Consider the following 24,846-nt stretch of genomic DNA (forward strand, 5'->3'; position numbering starts at 1 on the left):
AGAGTGGGTGTGTGCTGGAGAGAGAGACTTGTTGGTATAAAAGCTCCCTCTCTCACTCGCACTCCCATATCTCCTGTGTATTTTTTTGGGGGGGTGTGTGAGGGTGTGCCTGTGCATTTTTAAAAGACGAGAGGAGTGTGTGTTTGTGGACTGATAACTCTCCCAGGATGCATCAGCTGCTGGTGGTGACCTTAGTGCTGGTGGCACTCTGCTCCTTAGGGAGCGTGGATTCTTCAGCTTATGACAAGATAGTCACCCACAGTCGCATACGGGCCAGGAAGGAAGGGTAAGGAGATGGGACGTGGGGATGGAGAGAGGGGAGAGTGTGTGAGGGGAGAGATGGGTGACACATGCAAACTTTACTGAACATTTCTTATTTTTCATTCAGCAGCAGCCTTGTGATTTTAACATTTTAATAAAACTTTTTTTAAAAATGTTCTGCAGACGTGAGAACATAAATTGCATGTTCAGTAAAAAGTGTACAGATGTGTACAGATGTGAAGTGCAGTATATGTTAGATTGTATATCTGTGCAATGTTTCAAGGTGGTTTTTAACCACACAGAGCGCTCGATCAGGATTTGAGAACCGGGTTGGCACCATTGATGAAAATATCGATTCAAGCCATGACGGAAAATTCAATAGTGTCTCTCAGGTTCATGAACTCCTCTCACGAAATAATGAGCGCTTGATGTGTTTGGTGTTTTGAAATTGATTAAACATCTTCACATTTCTGTCTGAAATTAACCTCTATGAGAGAAAAAGCATCAAATTATTGTTTTTTCAAAATAAAAGTCTTCGTTGTTAAGAAACACTGTGCATAAGCAGTGGCATGTATAAATGATGTTTTTCTTTACCTGCACACACTTCTACCTTTGTCATACCATCACTTACCAAACCCTCCCCTCTCCTTGTTATCTCGTCTCCCCTCCCCTCTTCTCCCCTCATACTCTCCCACAACTGTCCTCACCTGCCCTTTCCTCCTCCACCTCTGCTTCTCACATTCCCTATCACTCCCTCATCACCCACCCCTTCCTCCCCTCCTTACAGACCCAATGTGTGCGCCCTGCAGCAGGTCATGGGGACCAATAAGAAGTACTTCAGCACGTGCAGGAACTGGTACAAAGGCACCATCTGCGGCAAGAAGGCGTAAGTCTTAAGCAAAGATTCCCCAAGTGCAAACGATCCCCAGCCTCCACACACATTTTCTAACAAGTCAGATTAAAATCAGTGACTTCAGGTGCCTGTTTCTGTACACGTGGTTGGATTTCACCCCGTGCACTGACCTCCTCACTTCGTCCTATCTTTATTACGGTTCATATGTCAGAGGTCAGCTCAGTATGACCTCGATCTTCAAGCGCCTTCTGTCTGGAGTCGCCTGAACACAAGCTGTCTCACTGTCTTCTCAAAAAAAAAGACATTTTAAAGGTGTCTATTTTGAACGAGCGAGGCTGCAGGACATCATTCTTGTTTCCCACAGAGCTCAACATACAATGGATTTCCCATTCTCAGTTTCCTACATATGGAATCCTAACATACACATACGATGAATCCATCGCTCTTTGTCCTCATCCACCCCTCCTCTCCTCTCAGGTCTGGGCACGCTGTGTAGACTGTAGCCCGCAGCTCCTCTATTGTAGACCTGTTGATGTTGTAAACTCCTCTCAACAGTGAATGATGCCTCACTTCCCCTCTGACACGCTCGAGGTGCTCAGGAGAAAGTTCTGTCTTCATGCTCTAAGCGTTCGTGTGCAGTTGGGTGAAACGGAGGGCAGAGTACTGCAGCTGTGGCTTCACCAAATTTGGGCTCTTGGAAAGGGTGATGAGTTCTTGATTGGTGCTGCTGATTTGACTTTAGTAGTGCTGGTTTAAGAGGAGAGTTTTCTGTCTCACATCGAGAGTGATAACTGTTTCAGAATTTGGTGATAAACTGTAAAAATAATATTTGAAAACAGCCTCATTTGAGGATGTTATTAACCCAAAATGTTGGGTACCAGCAAAATAGTAGAATGCATGAACAGTTTTAGATTCTTGGTCACATTTTTACTATTATTTTCATACAGAATGATATCAAAGTACAAATGTGACATGCAGCCGCTGATGCGTTGATGGAGTGTAAGGCTCAGCTGGAGCTGCTGCCTTGTGGGCGACTTAAGCGTGCAGCAGGAGATTAGAGAAAAAACAACCTGCACACTCTTTCTCACCATACACATACAAGAACACAGACCTTCTCTGTTGTGACACCTGCTGCTGTGTGGGATAAGCGTGGAAAGAGATGAGAGAGAGAACGGATAAAAGGGTGATCGAATCCAGAAGTGAGTCACTTTCTCCCGACACGGTACAGCTGGATTATACTGAGCTGACATTACAAGGAGGCACCCAGCAATTTACAAAAAGAAAAGATAATGTAACATGAGGGGGCATAGCAGGGAGGTTATGAGGGATTCTCTGGTGACAAACAAGTTTAATTGGCTTAGTCTCTTGGACTCATAAAGATACACCTCCTTCAAAAATCCCATTAAATTGTTCACTTGATAAAACGTACCGAACCCTGACCCTTACTGCCCAAGATTAGGTATAAAAAGGTTTAAGCTAGCCAAAAGATGTTGGATAATGGATGAATATAAACAATTAAAAACATTAAATATAATTTCTTTTTGGAATCAGAAACATCCGACAAACAAACAGAAACCATCTTTATCTCACAGTTTTGAATTTTAGCTAAATGGGAGGAAAACAGAGAAACCCTCTATCATTTGTGGGACCGTATCACCACCATTTTACCAGGAATATTCCATTTGAGATTCAAGATCTCTTTCACAAGAGAGTCCTGGCCAAGACATTAGCGTAAAAAAGAAAAAAAATCAAACAAACATCATAAAAACATTCACATTAAAGAAACAAGTGACTGACTTACAGTAAAACAATCAGCAAATGACATCATTTGCATAGTTATACATAATAAAAACACCAAGAAAACAAAAGAGAAACAGACAAAAACAGACGGACTGTGGTCTCAGTGAGGACATTGTTCAGCAGCAGTGAAGGAAATCCACCCAGCTGTGGTTATGTCTGAGTTTGATTCGGTGTTGATGAGAGATTAGGAGAGGTCGTTTAAGTCTACAGTCAGGCTGCTTCCCTGCAGGCTTGTATACGAACAAGCGCTGTTCTAACAAGCTTTGAGGGCGCAGCAGCTTAAGCACTAACCGGACTGAATCTCTTAGAAACCACCATTCCACAGAACACATTATGTTGATGTGAAATCTGCTTGTGTGCCATGTTCTTCTAATTATCTACGCTGGAGTTAAATGGTACCACGGGGATTTCTTAATGCCTTAATTGCCACAAAGATCTGTTGAGGTGATGTTGCGGGAGGTTCAAGTGGAAGCAATTTTCTTCAAAGTGATGCTGTAGGTGACGGACAAGGCATGCAGGGAGCAGAAGACAAATGGAGTTTGAAGTTAAATCATAATACTGTCAGAGAAGTGGTGAAGCCATGACATCGCAATATACAGTAAGTCCATTAGTGTGTGTAGAAAAAGAGAAAATGCTGGCACAGTATTTAGGAAATCCACTTGTACTTGATGAGGATACAGGAGAGACTACTGATTGTAGATTACATAACAGGAAAAGAAAAACTGTAATGTGTCCGATGCCAGACAACCCCACCTAGTGTTTCTGTGCGAGTACAGTATGTGTGTGTGCGCTCATGCCCCGCATTTGCACATCTGCTCATCTGGGAGCCACATTGAGCTGGTTTCATGCAGTGACACTGCCAGAGGCCTGCTTGCAGTGCGCTGGCCCGCTCGCTCTCTCCCTGGTCTGTACTGCATCCATTATCCTTCCAGAGCGCAGCCGGGGAGCAATGACTTCATACTTTCCTGACAGCTGTGCATGGGTATTTATGTATTTTACATTATAACAATTAATGTCAGGGCAGAGAACGACTGCACTATAAGGGACTTGGTTCTGTGCGCAAAAATAGCAAATTCTCAACATTCACTATCAATATTTCCATAAACACTTAAATGGTGATTAAAGTGGATAAGAGAGGGGTTTGCCAAAAAACGTGAGTCATTTTAGGGAGTCGAAGGGAGAAAGTGAGTGATGTCGCTTTGTGTTGTTTGTGTGCATGGCTGTGAAGGGAGGGATTTACGCTTGCATAACACATCAGTGCTGTTCGTTACTGAAATGAAAGCAAACAGTTATTTGTTTTGGAAGTGAGTCTAGTAGGGTTCATTTAGTAAGAGACATTGGCCCAATTCCACATCCCTTGCCCCTACCACTTAGCCCTACCCCTCTGTTTTGCACATTTATGTCTAGGTAGGGTGTCCTCTTGTTGTAATAGAGGGGTAAAAAAGTTTTTTTTTTAAAGTGGAGATCTTTCAGAGGCACACCATAATAACTCTCTGTTGTTTCAATGCATTATGATCCCTTTCTTTATAACAAGCATACAAAAATTGCTTCTAGTTTGCTGATGTCTAGGTAGCTAACTAGCTAGCTTGCAAACATTGCACTGTTATTGCTGATTTGTGCATGACGGTCCTGCATTCTGACGTATTTCAATGTTGCAGTATATACTAAGTATATTAATAGTATATATACTTTTGTATATATACTAAGTATATTAATTCCTGGCATACTTAAGTATACTTGTAGCTAGACTTATCATCAGTACACTTCAAGTATGTTAAAGATTAGTTAACTTAAAATTTGCTATTTTGGAAAAACTTATTTTAGACTAAGTACATTTGAGTTGTAATTATATTGTAGAAAAGCACAATTCGAAGTGTATTCAGTGTACTTTTATGTGCAAAAGTGGAACAACTTTAAGTATATACAGTATGTACTAATACACATGCTTGAATAGTTTATTTAAAGTATACCTTATTTATTATTTATATATAATATATATTTACTTTGTTATGAGTACATTAAACATGTATTTAGACTCTTGCAATATACAAGTAATATTCCATAAATATATTCTTTATAAAGTCCAGCAGTGAAGTAGCTGCAGATGCTACGGCTCCTCTAACATCAGTGCAGACTGGCAGGGTGTAAGGACTGATTGCTAATGTTAGCCACTAAGCTCCGCTCCGCTAACTTAAGTGGCCAGGTAATGAAGCGGTGCTCTTTTATTTGAGTACTTGGTTGATAGCGTGTGTGAACGGAATTACGAGTGTCCCTGTCTTTCTACCTCCATCGGATAAATGGCATCGTGATAACACCATGTCAACCCCCGGTTACTGTGTGCTGAGGGGCAAGGGGTTCACTCCAAAACGAGGGGCAGAGGTAAAACTTGAAAATGGGATTGGGCCGTGGTGTTTCCATGGGAAAACAGAAAGCAGGAAACCTTTAAATTTAAAAGCAAACCTCGTTAGCAAACAGCTCAAAGCTCCAACTGGAACCCAATGAAGTGCTTTGAGTTAAACCCCAATTAAACTTGTTCCAGCCTTCATGGACTGTGCGGCTGTTTCTCTGGTGGATCGTTGTTGAGTGTCCAATGTTGACTCACTGCTTGTGTGTTTGCTTCTTGGAAGACTTGTGTGAGCTTAGGATGCGTCCCAAGTACATTTATACCTTGATTACCACCTGCGGTTAGTTTTCAGTGCAACTACACTTGAAAATCATCATTTATTCCTCCATTAAACCTAAACTTGACAGAACTTGCAGTCAGTCTTCTGTCACCTCATTCTGTCATTCACAACACTGCAATAAAGTGCAACCTGATCTCCTGTTAACCATACTGAGCATGACCAATCGAGGAACATGCAGCTGCGGTTCCTCCATGTTAGCAGGTCCTCTCAGCTCCTGCCAGGATGTTTCTACTTCTTCGAGCTGTGTTTTCACAAATGTTCATAAGCTGTTCCTTCCACCCCAAAAAGTAAATCTTTTACATGGGCACAAGACGTGGACTGTATATCAAGATTTCATTTTTCTTGGAGACTTCCTTGGGAATTAGATTAATGGCCGAGACAAAGTGCAGGAGGCCAGCAGACAGCCATGTCTGGTTTTCATGTTAGCATGCTTTCAGAATCCAGATGAATATAAATATATACTGTAAAGCTCTGATCTTCTCAGGAATGTGGTAGCCGTGTGTTTCCATAATGTTTCTGAGACTGTTGGATTTGACTTATGTGACAGCCTGTAGAAATGCTGCTTTACCTTTTTTTTATTCATTTTAAAGAGAGAGAAAGCTGTATGTGCTGTATTTATTGCTGTTGCACGACATATTGGAAATAATATCAGCTGGCTCTCTCTGGTCTTTTTTTCTGAGTCCAGTCCAGCTTTTCTCTGTGATTGGCCTGCTGGGAGTTGTGCACTCTCCGCCAGTTTTCTTGTGGAAGCGTTTAATGTACCACTTTCATGCTAATGGGGTTTTTCTTGTCTTGTTTTATTCTCCTTGACTCGTTCGCTGTTTTTGGATGTTTTACAGTCATTTCCTCTGCTCTGACTTTCAAATGTGATTTGCTCAATTATGGATTTGTTATTTAGTGAGTGAGTTCCCCGCTTTGCCCTCCTGTCTCAAATGTCAACACGGTGCATCTTGCTATGTTCTATTAATTAATAATAATGTACTGCTCTCTGACTCCATAGATATCATTCTTTTTTAGATTCTGTACAATAATTCATATTTTTCATGATCAGAGGTCTAAAATGTTCTTCCTTTTTTTTTCGTTTTGGGAAGCGTGGTCCTTTACGAGTGCTGTCCTGGGTACATGAAGCTTGAGGGCATGAGAGGATGTCCTGCAGGTAACCACAGTCTTATGATATCCCATGTACAATAAGGATTGATTAGTCCATTTCTGAGTGTGAACAATTCCTTTGCTTTCCTCCCTAGTGGCTCCCATTGACCATGTGTATGGTACGCTGGGCCTTGTAAAGGCTACGACCACACAGCAATACGCTGACATGTCAAAACTGAGAGGGGAAATTGAAGGCAAAGGCTCCTTCACCATGTTTGCACCAAGCAATGAAGCCTGGGATCAGCTGGACTCTGTAAGTAGACTGGAGGTTTGGCATTTCACTAGGGGAATATAAATGAACACGCTTACTGGCCATTAACGAAGGTTGTGATTTCCCCCAGAATGTACGTGCTGCACTGGTGGGCAATGTGAACATCGAGCTGTACAACGCTCTTCACTTCCACATGGTGAACCACCGTCTTCTGACCAAAGACATGAAGAACGATATGTCCGTCACATCCATGTACAATGACCTGGGGCTCTACATCAACCACTACTCCAATGGGGTCAGTTTAAGCACAGATTGCATGATTGACTCTGTATGTCTATAAAATCTTCTGACCCAAATGATGGTTTTGGCTTCATATATAATTTCCTCTCCTTGAAGATTGTGACAGTGAACTGTGCCAGGATCATCCATGGTAACCAGGTGGCCACAAATGGTGTGGTCCATGTCATTGATCGGGTCATCAGCGCTGTGGGCAGCACCATCAAGGAAGTCCTGGATGTCAATGATGAGCTCTCCTCCTTCAGTGTATGTAAAACAAACAACACTCTAAGCTGATCTCTGAAAATGGCTTACAAAGCCAACATTACATTTGACTTACTGTATGTGTCTTGTTACCCAGGCTGCAGCGTTGGCTTCTGGTATAATGGACAAGCTGGACCAGCCTGGCCACTTCACTGTGTTTGCTCCCACTAATGCAGCCTTTGACAGACTGAACCCAGGCTACCTGAAGCGCATCATGGAAGACAAGAATGTTATTGCAGGTACCTGTGTTACACTAATGATGACATAAACTATTAGTATACCGTCCTTTTATTTATTTTGTGTTCAGAGGGTTAGAGCACCTACAGAATATATGTCTCTACCCATGCTGGATTGAAATGGGAAGGCAATGCAGGCTGGTCAGACAGTTAATTTACAACTTTGCTACAGACTGAAATATCTGTAGCTGTTGGAAGGATTTGGCATGAAATTTCATACAGACATTCATGTTTCCCAGATGATGAACCCCAATGAGTTTGGGGATTCCAAGACTGTTTCTCGCTCCAACAATCACATTTTTTTCCCGTGGCTCAAAAATGGTGGTTGCTAACAAGTGGCTAAATGAGACGGCAGAGGTTGTCGGGGACATTAAAAATCGTCACAAGTCCGTCTTTAGTTGCAAACAATTCTTTCTCTAACTTTACAACTTATACAACCAGGGAAATTTGGACAAATAAACCAAAGGCACATATTTAATCCCTGCAGTAGCCTCAGCTGTACTTTGTGTTTAATGCCTGAGGTGAACATTAATCATATTTACAGGTAAATATCTAACGACTGGAACACCTTCCAACCCCCTTCTGTCAATTCCTACTTGTCTAAACTTATTCATCAGATAAAGTAGAAGTAGTACACACACACACACACACACACACACACACACACAGGCATGTCCATGAAGCTCACAGGGAAGTGGTGTGGAAACTCACGCCTCCACAATGGCAGCTTATCTGCTTATTTGCTGAGTCACAGGCCTGCCAGGAACCTCTAGTAGCATGTTTTTTGCAAACTCCTCAGCGAGTGGCTCCCTGTGGGAACACAATAAAACCTCAGATAAATTCTCAGACACTTGGCAAACAAACTCTTAGACCAGCCGTGTTAGAATAGCCTCCAAAGTAAAGATGATAGAGCGCTGTGTGCCTTGTTTCTACTGAGGCCACAGAGTCATTTGGCCTGCAGGCTGACACTGATTGTATTTAATTTTTAGTGGGTTAGGAAAAGTTTTTCATGTTGTCATTGCATTGCTTTTGCAGCCCAGTTTTTGCCTGCTTAGTTTGACAGTTGGACTCAGTCTGAGGTGTAATCCAATATCCTACTGCTGACAGAGGTGCCTAAATATTTCTCAAAGAGCTGAAACAATATGCACGTCTGTCCGTGTGCATGTGTACTGAGTAATGATCGCAGCTGTAAACCTTGGATTGTGTCACCGGATTACAAAAATAACTACAGGAAACAGGTTTGATCTGATCAGCAACTTTTTTCTAATCCTCTCCTCCTCTCATCTTTCTGGCACTTCGACCCACCTACTCAGCATTGGTGAACTACCACCTGCTGAACAGTGTCCAGTGTTCAGAAGCAATCATGGCAGGGTCGGTGTATGAGACCGCAGAGGGCAGCACCATTGAGATCGGTTGCGATGGCGACAGTCTGACAGTCAACGGCATCAAGATGGTGCTGAGGAAGGACATCGTTGCCACCAATGGTGTCATCCACCTCATCGACCAGGTGCTCATCCCTGACTCAGGTAAATCCGACTTCTCTAGCACCGAATGCTAACATTTGTTCCAATTATTTGACATCTGTGATCACCAACATGTCATCTTTATTTGATCCATATCAGCCAAGGATGGGATGGCGCTGATGGGACAATCTCAGAGCACTTTCAGCGACATGGTGTCCGAACTGGGCTTAGCTGCCGCATTGGGTCCGAAGACGGAGTACACACTCCTTGCTCCTGTCAACACTGCCTTCACTAGTGAGTAGATCTCTGAACAAGTTCTCGTTGATTAGATTGGCACAGTGACTCCACCTCGGGAGAGGATGTAAAGAAAAATTAAATATTGCCTTTCACGGGTCAAAAAGATGCTGAATCATTTTATACTGTTCACTATGAGGACTTTTTCAAGCGCACATTTTTAATCTGTAACCTTTCTGTGTGTTTGTCAGACGAAGTGATGTCAACAGACCAGAGCATCCTGAAATACATTTTGGAAAACCACATCTTGAAGCTCAAAGTCACACTAGGCGAGCTCTACAATGGACAGCTGCTGGAAACGTTGGCTGGCAAACTGCTCCGAGTCTTCATTTACCGCACTGTAAGAACTATATGTTTGTGTGTGTTTCTGTTTTTGCATCAGAGAGTCAAACAGCATCAGAGAGGAGTGGGGAAAAAACATAAATAAGAAGTAATGGAAAGACAATGGACAGCGGCGGCTTCTATAGTAGAAATCTGAAAGTCATTACGAGGCCCCTTGCTTGAGTGTTAACATGATTTTGCTGTATTTCAACTGTAAACAACTGCAATAAAACAGCTAATTAGTTCAGCTCTTGGCAGATGAAGTGTGTTTCTGCTCTGGTGGCTCTGACATTAGAAACAGCTGGTTTAATTCCCTTACAGGAATTCCTCTTTTGATTGATTGTAATCAAATAGGACGGTGTGGCAGTCCCCCTTCCACAAAGCGAAATAGTTACCAGATGTGTACGTTCACTCTAAGATCTGTAACCCTTCTCTCTGAATTATCTTCTTTGTTAGGCTGTGTGTATAGAAAATTCATGCATGGTGCGTGGCAGCAAAGAGGGAAGCAGTAGTGCCCTCCATGTCATGCAGTCCCTCATCAAACCTGCGGAGAAAACAATGTACGAGCAACTGATCGCTGATGGACGGTTCAAGTAAGAGCTACATTTTATTTTATGTCATCTGTCATTTACATCAGATCAGATATACTCATTGTTTTCTTATTGTTTTTCATATATTTGCTCTCCTGACTTTGAAACACTTTGTAACATTAAAGACAGACACCATGGCTCAATTCAACACACTCAGGGGTTTTGAAGCTTCATCCTTACTTTGTCAAGTATGTCATGGACAACGTCGGTAGTTGACAACCTGGAAATGACACTCAAAAATCAACTATCTTCCTGCAGAATCGCTGAAGAAAGATAGCGTGCCTATATTACATACTGTTATGTTGCTCTAGTTATTATCTACCTTGAGCATGTGGAGGAAGCTTGTCGTAAATTATGTAGCCTACATGTATCGAAACCAACGTTGTACCGAATGACATCGCAACAGCCAGGTGCATTTACTAGCTTGTACGACACAATGGCATAAGAAGGCCTACAATGAATAGAGGAGGTTCTATCACAATCACAGATTGAGTGACGCGGATGGCATCGTTCAATCGGGCAGATAAAAAACTGAATGTTAAAATATGCTAAAATGGGTCACCAAATATACTCGAGCGGCCATTAATATACCTCGGTGGCCCAGCCAAGTGAAGTCTATGTGTGGGAAACACTGCCTTCCCTTAGTGCAGCTTGTAATGAGTCATCTTTCGTTATAAAGCATCTTTGATTCAATGTGGCGTATCCTGTGGTTTCTGTTTGTGACCACGGTGGCCGCTGTGCAGTAAAAGTTTTATAGTCTCTCCTCAATGTGATTGATACATTTTCTTATTATATTCCTGCAGCTTAGTATGTGATTTTCCACATTATACAATTATGTATGTATCTGATGTGTGTGAAAAGATGAGTGACGTGCACTCAGTTTGCCATACTCACCTCACAATGGAGAAATTTACATCACACGAGGATAAGTGGTCAAGCAAGACTTACCGTAAGAACAAAAAAAGGGGGAGCAGATTAAACACAGGAAAAGAGATAAATTGAGTTGTAGTCTAAGAATACTGACATCACAATAAAATGAAATGTTAGCTGCAATACCCGACTCTACACATTTCACATTTTCTGGCTCTATGCCAGATATTGGCACCGGTTGAAGGCTGGTGATGAATAACTGAGGAAGCAGATGTGAGAATCAGTGGGACCACACATGCACACAGGTCACACACAAATCCCTGTCTGAATCATCATATCATATTGCCAAACCCATAATCCTCATGTCTGAAATGAGCGACACGGTGGGTTTTATTTCCAAATCTGACGTATAATCGTTTCTCCTCACAGCACAGGATTCATGTGTGGTTATAGCCGTTATTATAGTTGCGCTTTTTTCCCTGGTTTCCTTATTTGTGCAGTCTGAAACAGAGTCGTTCAACGTGATGAAAAACTGAAACTGACAGCAGAATTGTTAAAGAAAATTTAAAAATGGACTTGTGAGGTCACTGATCATTATGTTTAACAAACAGAGGTGTGCCTCATATTATCCTTTCCATGAAGCCAAAACTGTAAAATTTCAACCTTAACATTGCTCTTATGTGGGTGATGTGAACTGATGACTGTCTTGTTTTCCTTTTCTTCTATTCATTCATTTGGATAAATGTAGGATTTTCCTGTCGCTCATTGAGACAGCAGGCCTGACTGATCTGCTGAAGCAGGAAGGCTCCTTCACCATCTTTGCACCAACAGACGATGCCTTCGACGGCCTCACTAGAGAGGACTTTGATCTGCTCAAAAGTGAGTACTCCACCGAAATGAACACATATCCACATCTTTCCGGGCATCAGACTTTTGAGGAAAAAGCTAGATATCCAGTACAGTATGAAAACATGTTGGCCTTGTGTTGTCACTGACAGGTGACGTGAATGCTCTGAGGGTCATCCTGCTGTACCACTTCAGTAATGGCGTCTTCATCAATGGAGGATTAGAGGGAGGAGTCACCAATCTGCTCAAAACCCTCCAAGGCAACAACCTGCAAGTTTTGTCTGTACGTGCAATCAACCATCATTTCGGTGTCTGTTTTTGTCTGCAGAATGAAAGAGAACGTCTGATTTCCTGAATGGTTCTACTATCTCAGCACCAGCAGATGCATCAGGACATGAAATCCAACAACTCAAGAATGTTTTGTTTGTGCAACCATGATAATTCCTCACAAACTATGTGCCTGGCAGCTAGATTTTAATTTCAGCCCACTCTTGATTGAGAATTGGCGTCTTTGAAATGTAGGAAAGTGCCAGTTGTGGAAGAAACAGAGGAGACAATATCCAGGGGTTGATTTTTTTTTTTTTTAAGAGCACCTTCGTATTATATAAGGTGCAAGCTTTTAAAGCTCCTAAAACATGCAACCTTTTAAATGTATAACATATACTCTACTTGGCCGGGCCCAAGAATATTTGGCGACCCATTCTAACATTTTATACTTTATTTTTCTTGTATCCGTCTGTGAGAATGAGGACATATGCGATCAATCAACCAATTGAAAATCTGCCCTGGCTCGATCCCTCCCATCTCCTTTCAATCACACATGCTCTGTAGACAGAGAAATAGAGAAAGACACTCTCTGGCATTACATCCCTTCTTCAAAAAAAGACTGTGATGTGGCCACTCTAAGACTTGTTTATGGCGTTATTTTATACAAACTTTTTAATTGCACCTGGTTGTATAATATTCATTATTTAACAGAAAACTGAGCAAATGTATATAATTTGGAAAGATTTTATAAAACAAGTAGCTATACATATTACTCACAAAGGTTGGCGACCCCTGTTTTAAAGCATCTACACAGAACTTTTCTTTTGTGTTGATTCTGGCGGCCCCTGTGGACAAAAGCAGCATGAGCACACCCACCTGGTTTCATAAAGATCTTCATCTGGCTAGTGTGTGCTTTTGTTTTGGAAGTAGTGGACGGGCATTAAGAATAAGCAAATAGAAATAGCCACATAGGTCATAAAGAGGCATCAATATTAAAGTTCATCGTCTTTAAATGACCTCATAAAAACAGTTTTAATTTTCTCCTCAGAGCCTCCATTGTGAGTCTTAAACCCAATCTTTCCCCACGTACTCATCTGAACAATAGCATCAAAGAGCCGGTGCTAATCTATAACCTCAAAGCTGAATCTCCTGGAGGAAGGCCAGAAGTAATAGAACCTGGCTTCCTGTCTTTTCCATCAACGCCCACTCTCTGTATTAATCTCCTCATTCTAAAGCCCTCCACCAGCCATTTTCCCCTGTCTGCCTTGCTCTTGTTCGTCTGACTAGTCGGCTTTATTATTACTTCACCCATTACCTCAATTTTGCCCTGCCTCTCTCTCTCTTATCATGCTATTATCAGCAAATGGCTCATATCAGGCCTGCAGGACTTCCTTAATGGACACAGGAAAGCATGTTTGACATAATTCACCAACAGGACAGTGGGAGATTCAGGACTCGATCAGTACCAAAAAGAAAAAGAGAGGCAACAGTGATTCATGGGAATGTGTGGTTTGGGTTATAAAAACTTGTTTGAGGCTGAAATGTGAATGATTTGGCTTAATGTAGTGAGTGAGTTGGTGAGAGAAGAAGCAGAGGAGAAAGAAAATCAGTCCCTTACTTCGTCAGCATGTGGACCATCAGTCACCTCCATGGGGGAAATTACATTGCAGGAAATTAATCATGAATGGAAATCCCCAGATCTCACTTCCAACAATGGAGCACGCTGCCTGTGAATCCTATTAAGTCTGACCTCACCTCAAGACCTCACATGTCAAATAATTTTTCAACACATGTAAAAGCTTCATTTAGATGTGTCAGAAAATGTATGGCTGGGTACATTTTTTAAAGGCACTAGTTGACGTAACTCATAAATTCAGAGTATTTATACCCTTGAAAAATATAGTTTTCTCTGTTTTTTCCAGGTAAACAACTCAATCAATGTCAACTCTGTGGATGTGCCAAACAGTGACCTGATGGCAACAAATGGTGTGATCCACGTGGTGAAGAATGTTCTCTATCCTGCAGGTGAGAGTGGTCGATATCAGAGGCCTCAAACATACAGAATCATGTCGATTAAACTTATCTTGATTGTATAAGCGATCTTCTAATTTAGTCTTTTGTCTTGAAATGATGAGTTGAGATAAGATGAATGTACTGTACAGAGTACAATCAATCATTAAAATAAGTTTCTAAAGATATATGAAAAGCACATAAGCATACTTCCCAGCATGCATTGCTTGAGAGTTAAAACTCCCCTGAGACCCTTCTTTTTCATAGTTTAAAGAAAGCGTGATAACTTGCTGTGTGTGTGTCTAATGGTCACCATGATAAAGGTTTATATTTAATTAAGGCTATATCCCCTCACACTGTTATGCTTCAAAAGATATAAATCAAGGAAAATCAGCTTCAATAAGAGCAGCTACAGCTGTTGTTTACAGTGGTAGAATAGCATAACTAAGTGAGATAAGCTACATACTGAAAAATACATAAATATGTTTTAGCTTTAAAATTCCTGTTGAAAGTAAATAAAAAATTGTATTTCGCAACTAGAGAATTTTATAGGACATGAATTCTGAAGTCACATAAACAAGAATTTAAGTACAACTGAGTTGATATCACATTTATATAACAAGAAAAGTTTATCTGTTCTGAATCATGACAACATTTTCACAACTTGTCTTCAATTCAATTCAGCCAACTTAAAATTTTAAGGCAACCTGGATCCTAACTTTTAGCTTGTTTGTGGTTAAAGAGAAAGTTCAGACATACGGTAATTTGGGGGAATTTTACTGCTTTTCCCACTTCTGACCAGGGTCAGAAACAATTAAATACCTTAGGGCGAACCTTTCATACATTTAATGTAGTCTGAAGTTATGCCAAACAGCAATATTAGGCTATCTTGACTGAAGTGTTGAGTTTCGATGGGATCAGATCCCATAGGCATCCAGTAATTGAGCGATACTAAGCAGATATACTACGGTGAAGGTTGAAAGGGTGCCTTTATCCAAGCATTGTCTCAGAGGAGGCCCACAGAAACTGATTTTGAAAACCCATAGGTCACATTATTATACATCCATGCAATGTGCACTGTGTGCTGGGATGCATTATGTTCTTCTGATGATTTATATTACTTACAGACCTTCCCGTGGGCCGCCAGGACCTCCTGGTCCTCCTGAAGAAGCTGATTAGGTACATCCAGATAAAGGTAAAGAGAAAGAGGAAATACACATGTGTGACAGATTAAAGAGAAAGGTTTTCTGTTATTTTGTTAGTCTAATACCTTTCATTCTCTCTTTTCTTTAGTTTGTTTCTGGATTCACATACACTGAGATCCCACTCACCTTCCTCAGTAAGTGTCCGTGTTGCCACTGTCACTGTATGACGTGAATATTTTGCATCTCCGACAACTAAAACTACTTGTGTTACTTCACAGAGAGGACCATCACAACTACACATTACATTGAAACAGGTGAGACTGCTATCTGTCATTGTCAAACAGTGTAAGTTACATTAATGGTTATTATGAAAGGCATTAAAACCTATTCACGTCCTTTCTTCAAAAATTAACATCTGTTGTTAAAGTGAAACCTGCAGCCACATGTGTATTACATACATGTCATCGCTCCACTGAGACCACTGCTTTGTTCCTCTGATTATCCACTCTCACTGTTGCTTAAGTCCTCTTGGGTCTCTTGGTAAATTTAATCAGCTCCTTTAGGGATGAGGTAATTAAGCTGTCAAAGCATATCAGGTTCAGAGACCATAGAGGAATCTTGGATGTTGTTCATTCAGTTGGGTCCAGTGCACTTCCACACAGATGGAAGCAAGCCTTGATGTATTAGGTAACATAGGAGAGATGATGTCTGACTCTTCAAAGATAATTAGGTGCATTACATGGACTGTAGAAGTACATTAAACTTGATAAAGCTATTATGATTTCTATTTTCTACAGTTTTTGGCATTGTGTTCATAGTTTTCATGAGAGTAGCTACAGTAGAAGTTCTATAAGTACAGAAACTTTTCTGTGATACCATCAGATAATCACATAATGGCTCCTAGGACATGATTAATACATTAAATTGCCTTAATAGGAAGATTGGCTCATCTTGCTAAAGCACACAAACGATTATTTATATTGATTTACTGTATAAGAGTCTTGAATTAAATGGCCGCTGCTTAAAGTTTAAGAAGTTGTAGTTGTGATCTACAGGAAGAAATAAAACCTGTGTGAAAATAACAAACTGCACATGTGATCTTAAAGCCATGCAGAATACAAACTCTTGTTCTTGCTCACACACACAATGATAAATTAAATCATTAAATCATCTTTACGATTTTGGTAATAGGTGGAATAATCAATCATTCGGGTCATAGATCCTGGCAGTGCAGCCACAGTTTTAAGCATAAATGTCTAGCCAAAATCTCTTAATAACTTGTCTGAAAGACAGACATGAGTCTGGCTCTGATTACAGGAGTAGGCTACGTATCAAGAGACCTCAGATCAGAAAGCCTCTGATACAAACACACATCTGTCAGCTTTCATCTCTTTATAGCTCATATAAATACTGTCATATTAAAAAATCATCGCTCAGAAGCAGAAAATATAAAAGAAGTGAAAGAATGTCCTTGGCTCAAGTTTCTGTTGAAGCTGATTCAAAAGAGGAGTTTTAGGGTTTTGAGGAGGTTATCTGGTCCCAGATGGGAGTCCATTGACTGGAGGCAAAAGTGTTAAAGGATAATGTAATGTGTCAATTTTATGCCTTTTGTACAATTTTCAAATTGGTAAACAAGATTATGCCAAAACTTGTCAGCGTTGGGCGTAAGAATATAAACGTGTACGTAATGTGATGCCTCAAACTCAACACACTGAGCAGAAAATTAAATCTGTTCTTAGGCAGCAGCTCACTGGACCATGGAGCTCAAGAGCAACAGTTATTAAAGCCTTTCTTTTGTTAGTGATGCGAGCTAATATTCTACACACATCAGCCTAAGTTTTATTTCATCACATTTGTCTTGCATTGAATGTCACCTATACACTAATAATAATAATACAACACAATAATTTGTAAGATTTGTAAGAAATTATATATAAAATATAAATTTAAGTTTGAAACATTCAAAGAAATAACATTAGCAACAGAGTTGACATGTCAAAGACGTCTATGTATTGTGCTGCAGAGATGTCTACTGAAGCTAGCCCCGGCCCATCCTGTCTAGTAATGCCACTGTGTACCTCAAGTGGTCTGATAACCCCTGTAGTTTCAGCTAGGGGGTGTAAAAGCAGCACACTGGCAGCTTAGTTTAATAAGTAAATGAAATAAACTCACAAAACATCAAGAAAGGTAATATTCTTACACCTATTTTCCTTACTAAACAGAAAAATGCAACAGTAGGCTACACCATCTAAATTCTCTCTAATTACTAACTAATAACGAGCTTAATTGCCTTATTAACTTATTGTAAAACACGCTTCATTCAAACTCAACATAAAGTAAATAAAACTCACCAAAGCAGTCTTGGTTTGTCTTTCCACAATCACCTCTAGGTTGGTTGAAATAAATCCTCAATTCACAGAATAAGATGTGAAAATATTCCAGCTCTGCACACCATTTTCACCTGCCGATGTCCGACTGCAGGTGTAAATCACCTCCATACTGTCTCAGAGGCTGTGTTCAGTCCCAGTCTGGTGTCCGACTGTGTCCACTGTGAGGAGGCTGAGTCCCACTAACCTTGGTGACTCCCCCTGTGATCCAACGTCTCGGCCCAGACAAACTTCTAGAGCCACTGGCTCCATGGCTAGCTGAGCCATGAGCTAGTTGCCTAACGGTAGCTAGCTACAGCCAAAGATAGCTAGCAAAAGTAAAAAGGCCATTGGTTACTCTGGCGATATGCTGCTATGTTTTTGACCTACCTTTGAATTCAAATTACACCTTTAATGGTATTTTAGAGTAAGTCATTTTCCGGAAAACAGTTAAACATGTTGAAGACTCATTCTGGACTAGCCTCTTAGTATAATATGTGTAGCAAGTAGTCACTCTGAGCGCATTATGTCACAAACTGAACCAGTTGTAAATTCAGAGCGCTGATGAAATGTACCATTCGGTTATTCAGAGAAAGACACTCTGAGGAGATGGAGCAGCAGAGCGCCAAGAGCAGAAGATTGAGCTTTTAGTGTGTGTAACATTAGCTAACTGCTAGCTTGTAGCCTGCTTATACTGCTTAAATTTATTGTCATAGTTTCCTCATCTCTTACACTGTCAACTTACTTTCCATTGACAAGTTCTTACACAAGAACATCACACAGTAAGAGCACAATCTACCACTTTGAATAGCCAAGCTCCCATTTTAGTGTAGAGCACCGTATTGGATTTACAAATGCGCCGTTATTTTCTGTCCAGTATTTTCTGTCTGACGTCTGGCTGCTCTGCCTGAAATCTTGGTGATTTACAGTTTCCTGTGGTAAGCTTACTTGTTGCTAAAATAACTGCTCAACGCTGCTAGATGTATCTGATAGTTAGCTCGGTTAGGCCTGAAGCTAGCTGACCCTGCCCTGGGGTGCTGGGAGCCAAACCTGGCAAGAAAACTACATCAGTACTGTATTCCCTGTCGTCAAACCGGCCTCCATCGGCCTGTGTTCAGTCCAGCCGTGTTCATCGGTAGCTCCCAGTCAGTAATAGGACTGCTAGCTGCATGTCGAGGGAACACTTGGGAACACTCAATCAGCACTATTGGCTACTGTAAACACCAGATAACATCTACAACAAGTCCCTTGCTTGCTGTTTTTTGGGTTTTTTTTGTTGTTGTTTTTTACAGGAAAGACTTAAATATGCTGAATCAAACAGCACTCTGAAAGCCGTTTCATGGGATACTCATGTACCTCTCATTCTCTACAGGCCCTGAATTAAAGGTGACTAGGTACATCGAGACGGACGAACCCACTATCACTAAGGTAACAAGAGTCATCGACACAGAGCCAATAGTCACTGAGGTGGTCATCAAGGGAGAGCCGTCCGTCACCAAAGTAACTAGGGTTGTCGAGACAGATCCTTCCCTCACCAAAGTAACTAGGGTCATCGGTGGAGATGCTTCCATAACCACCAGGGTCAGCACGGGAGATCCTTCCCTCACCAAAGTAACCAGGGTCATTGCAGGGCAGCCTTCCATTACCAAAGTCACAAGAGTTATCGAAGGTAGGCTCATTCATATTGTGAGTGAAAATAATATGTTAGAAGATACAATCTGGACTTCACATAGATTTGATGACACACAACATTTGATTTCATGCAGGTGGAGTTGATGCGGAGAGAAAACCGATTGCAGGTCAGTTTCTCTCAACCCTGAGAGCATGATGGCATCTTCTAACAGCTCTTTTAACAAATGCATCCACAGTCCTGTTGACCACAGTTAACTGAGCTTCATATGTGTGTGAATTTCATTTCACATTATATCTCATGTTTCCTTGGTGATCATCAATTAGGTTCTCGGACACGTCATTTTCATGGTGTGCAACATTTTGAGCCTAAAGGCAACTTTTTTGTGTCATTTATGGGTAATTTGTATATTGGTAAATGTAATAATTTCCCATGTTTAATGATCATGTAATATCAAAAAAGGACTTTGTTTTTTTTGGCTGTTGGTTCCCAGCTATATCTTAAAGGCTAGCAGTTTGGCTTACCACTGGTGGTTAGAAAACAAACCAAAAACCCAGATGGTTTATCTCCAGCGTTGCTTTGTTTGGCTAAATCCCAGCCAGAGTTTCTGTTGCTGCTTGAGCCTGTCTTTTCAGTTTCTACACTTCTTGATCAGCATTGGCCTTTAAAACTAAGCATCTATTGCACATCTGACAGGATTAAAACAGCACAGGTGATCTATCACATCAACCTGCTCGATATTTCTGGGGCCAAAGTTTCATTATTCGCAAGCAAAAAGGCTATGGTCACATCAACTAAAGGCATCAACGTATATGGCTGAATTATTGCCCGAGAAAGACAAAACAGACCCCGCAATGGCTGCCAATGAATATAGGCAAAGTCAGATTTACCCAAGTTGAGCTTTTATTGGTGAATGGACCCGTTCAGCTAATTCATAATGGTCAAAAGTTAGAGGGAACCATGACCAAACACACAAGAATGTAACCCCCAATATTTTTAATCATCCTAAAAAAAAACAACACTTAAGTATGACTACACTTACAACTCTATTTCCCTATTCGAAACAGTCCTACTTACCTTTATTCTCCTTACAGTAAGGCTCATGAAGCAGGCCAGTTAATAAAAACAGAGCCAATGAATGTTTAACAGCCGGAGCAGTTATGTTGCTTCCTGGCTCTAACACTGGAGGAGAATCACAAATCATGTGTAATAACATGCTTCAATAATGGACAGCCAGATATGTTTTACACAGAGAACACTCTGTTAAACACTCTGTATTTCAGGGTTGTGACAAGCTTTGGCCAGCCACCATTTAAAACATCACAAGCTCCTTTTGGTTTATGATGTTTGTATAGGCTCAGTAAAGATGGAGGTGGGAGGTTGATTTTTAGTCTAGGCATACATAGATACATAAAGATAAAGCTCATGATTTTGTACATGTTCTCCTACTTCCCATGGTGTACCATGATTTGGATGCCTGTCCACCTCACCACTTATCCATTATTCATCTCCCTGTCAGTGCTCTTCTCCGGCAGGAATCCCATTATTACCCATTCTCTGCCTAATACAGCTGTGATGTGTGAGCAGTGCGCAAAGTATAATGTGCCATTCAGGGGTGCTACAACTGCTTCACTGGTGCTTTCAGCTTAAAAGCAGGCTAAGAAAAAGAATTTGCTCTCTTTTTCTGAGCTGAGCGCCCACCCACCCTGCACACCTTTACTTTGCACCCTGTGCATTTTTGTGTGTGTGTGTATGTGCTCATAAATACTGCACATCTGTGCTTGACTTTGTGTTGGCGGTGGCGGAGGAGGTGTTTTACTGGGTGTATGTACCTGTCAGTCTGTTCATCTGTCAGTCAGTACAGTTGCTAAGTCGTTAAGTGACTTTCAACACCCTTCTCCGCTGCCCGTCTGAAGGTGGAGCCGGACACACCACGGCGAACGAACCTTATATCATTGAGGGTATGGTCTCCATACACAAACTCTCTATATCAAACAGGTTTCTTTCATTTGTTTGTGTCATTTCCGCCCTGAAATAATCATGTATCTGTATTTTATTCATATTATTTTATTTATATACAAGATAAGTGGTTACTTCAAGGTGGAAAAGAGAATGTGATTCATTTTTAAAGGTGCAATATGTAAGATTGGCCACCTGTCAAATTCATACTCCAAACAAATAGGGGGCAGCATTTCACCATAGTGACAGCTAACAGCTGCTAACAGTAGATGCTATTGGCTAGTAAGATCAGTTAACCTTGCAGCTAACGGTCATATAAACTGACTCTGCAAGAACTGGGAGCTCGAAGCACCAGGGGAGTGTTTGTTGTTGTGTGCTATCGACCAGTACCTCTTGAGGTTCAAACTGGCTAGGGGCTAGCTGGTTAGCATACAGATATCTCTTCACTACAAAACAAAGATGTCAAAGCTGTTATTTCTTCACATTCTGTTGATCATTTTTAAAATTTTTGAACATAAATGAAACTAAAATTTGTATATATTGCACCTTTAAAACTGATGTAATTCTTTTACATCATTTTGTGAGGCGTGAGTTGTTCTGTGTTTCGGATCTAATGGTTTTGTTCTGAACGTTCAGGCCCAGACTTCTCCAAGATCACCACCATCCACGGGAACCCAAATCTGATCGATGAGGAATCAGAGAGAATTACCAAAATCATTAAAGGTGAATTCTCGTAACTTCAGACATGCACAGACTTTGTGTTGTACTTGCATGTGCCCAAGTGCATTGATTGACTGTCTCATCTCTTTGTTTGGCAGAGGGAGGTAGATTCGCTGCTGCCAGGAAAGCTCCAGGTAAGAATGACGCACTCATCAACACCAATGTTGGATCAGACTAAAAAAGAGTTTGCCAAAAACCACATAATCACTGCTGGAAAATATGAGCAGCAAGCGTCACCTATCTATCATATCATTGTTGGATTTCCCCTCTCACTTGTACAATTTTTTCCTCTTTCCATTATCTACCTTGAAGTGCTTCCACCTATTCTTCACAGGTCTCGTATCTTACTTCCTCGACATGCTTTCTTTTGTCTTTGTATTCACTCACACGTCCAATACCCTCCATTAACTCTGTCTCCTCTTCAACAGCTGGAATGAGGAGGAGAACAAGGCTGGTCAGGCGTCACCACAAGCCAAGGGAGTGAATCCAAGTGGGAGAAAACACCTTCGGGCTCACCGCAGAGACTGAATGCATCTCCAGAGCTCCTGGTCGAGCGCTGGAGGATTGAAAAACTGTGGACCAATAGGGAGAGATCCAATCAATCTAGCTATTTCTTTGTTCCCCCAATAAGAATGATTGTTTACTACACCATCGGGACCATACTGTATGTGATAGGCATGATGTGTACTAGCAAAGAAATTAGAATACCCTTCATGTGAGTAAGTGTGAAAGGGAAATATGGACTTTTGCTGCGGGGTAGATGGTGTGTAAGGTGAGATATACTTTTTTTAAAAGGATTTCTTTTTTTATTCTTGTCACTTTGTAAACAGATGGCTTGGGAAGATTTTTGTATGCTTTTATGGTGCTCGCATTCTGTATGATGGATGCATTTCAATGACAAAAAAAAACAGTGTTTTGCTAACTTAGATGCTGTACTGTACCTCTGTAAATTATCACATGGTAATTAAAAATTACAGTGACTTTTTATATAGATTTCAGTCATTCTTTTCTGCTTCCGTGACTGTTTTTTGTTCCCCCTTAAACAAAATGTTTCATGCTGTTGAACGTGAGCTTGACTTGTGTACATTCTTGTGCAATCAGGCCTCCTATTTTTCTGTTGTTTTTTTTTTTTACCTCAAAAACAATATGGCAAAAATGTGTAAATAAAATGTGCATATTGACTCAGAATTCAGATTTCTTTCATTTGTTTTTCATGTTTACACATAACTAATATTCATTACAGTAAGGCAAGGGTATGTGTGTTTTCGTCAGCATCAATAGTCTTGGTTGTTGCCAGTTTATGGGGGAAAAAAAGGGACGAGTTCTACAGTATGCACCCAGCATATACTGTACTGCCCTAAGCTAGCTAGCGTTGGGGATATTAAGGTTAGCCAGCATTAGCCAGTGGTAGAAATGTTAACGTTAGCTAGCCAACATTAGCAATATTTGGTAGTGCAAAACACTGGCAACCAGTTGAGGGGGCAGATGATTTGAACAACAGCGATGCTGTGACCTGAATGAATGTTATCGATAACACCTATACAAAGCGTAACAGTCCACAGTCTATTCAGTTGCTGTTGCTGCAGCATCCCTTTACACACTGTGTCTTGAACGCTCTGTTTTAGCTACAGAGTGAGACATCACACTTCTGTTCAATCTTTGGTGAGAGTTGCACATGCGCATTACTCAACGGGCAGGATGTAGCCAACCAGAGACAGCGTAGGGCGGGTCATGCCGAGCAAGGTAGTGTGATCTAAAATAATGCCACTACAGCAGTAGCAACTGTATGCTGACTGACTGGAGTGTGTATATTTTATAATATATATATATATATATAACTATATATATTTATATAACACCTGTTACATAGTATAATATGACCTCTTTAAGTGTATACTAGCTTCCATTTATGGTCATGTTTTTCTGACTAATGTACATGCATTAACACCCAAGGCCACACTATGAGTCTAACACACACATACACAAACCACAAAAACATTGCAGTATATTTTTGTTTATTCCTTTTCTCTTTCAGATCATTTTGCTACTAATTAATCAACACTGACCTCCCTCTATTACACACACCTTTAAGAATATCACCACATATGTACAACATGAGGGTGTCTCAAGCAGAGTAGTGTAGGGTTTACATTTACACTTGCTTTGTCCTCACATAGCTCATCTGCCATATGAATCTCATGAACTTGATCTGACAAAAGTAGGAATTTCCTTAAAAGCTGTCCATTTGCCTTTTGTATCTCCTGATCAAAGACTGTCTGCATGATCAGAATATAAACAACATAAACAAAACCATGCAATATTTGAGGTATTACATAACAGTTACACGATGCACTATGTGCTTCGTGTAACTGTGTGTGCTTCTTTTGGAGTGTGCTTCTTTTGGAGTCATATTTTCCTGCAGTATATCATATTTTCCTTCCAAGAAGAAAACGAACATGGGACCATGAGCTAGAAATTATGAAATAATTCTGGTAATGTTGCCCTGTTGCAACATTTTTTAAATGATCCATGGCAGCTCGTCCGGCATCCAGGCAGCGGCAGCACAGGGGAGATGACGGCAGCAGAGGGGAGTTAAAGTTTGTACAAGGAGTGCACGCTGAATGTCACAGA

General features: G+C 40.9%; 1 protein-coding gene across 2 annotated transcripts; it reads left to right on the plus strand.

Annotated features, from left to right (window-relative positions):
• On the plus strand, positions 1–23,403 carry LOC141007696 (periostin-like). 2 transcript variants are annotated; one of them, XM_073480080.1, is made up of 23 exons: positions 69–286; positions 1,049–1,147; positions 6,690–6,754; positions 6,843–7,000; positions 7,089–7,253; positions 7,355–7,501; positions 7,596–7,737; positions 9,048–9,260; positions 9,357–9,491; positions 9,683–9,831; positions 10,269–10,405; positions 12,021–12,151; positions 12,271–12,401; positions 14,308–14,410; positions 15,523–15,590; positions 15,689–15,734; positions 15,819–15,854; positions 19,279–19,575; positions 19,673–19,705; positions 21,453–21,497; positions 22,132–22,218; positions 22,314–22,349; positions 22,644–23,403. In XM_073480080.1, exons 1-23 carry the CDS (start codon positions 168–170, stop codon positions 22,697–22,699), a joined length of 2,598 nt encoding a protein of 865 aa, XP_073336181.1. In that variant the 5' UTR covers positions 69–167; the 3' UTR covers positions 22,700–23,403. The 2 variants fall into 2 exon arrangements, with proteins under 2 accessions (XP_073336182.1, XP_073336181.1); XM_073480081.1 differs by lacking the exon at positions 21,453–21,497 and having other exon boundaries at positions 1–286.
• The last annotated feature ends 1,443 nt before the right edge of the window (positions 23,404–24,846 follow it).

This window comes from Pagrus major, chromosome 13 (genome assembly GCF_040436345.1).
Source record: "Pagrus major chromosome 13, Pma_NU_1.0".
Classification (NCBI taxonomy): domain Eukaryota; kingdom Metazoa; phylum Chordata; class Actinopteri; order Spariformes; family Sparidae; genus Pagrus; species Pagrus major.

Bases quoted from the DNA above. Each gene is read 5' to 3' on its own strand.
- LOC141007696 (XM_073480080.1), top strand. From the start codon at position 168: ATGCATCAGCTGCTGGTGGTGACCTTAGTGCTGGTGGCACTCTGCTCC. The intron at 9,492-9,682 runs GTGAGTAGATCT...TGTGTTTGTCAG, and splicing joins TGTCAACACTGCCTTCACTA to ACGAAGTGATGTCAACAGAC. The intron at 15,591-15,688 runs GTAAAGAGAAAG...TCTTTTCTTTAG, and splicing joins TTAGGTACATCCAGATAAAG to TTTGTTTCTGGATTCACATA.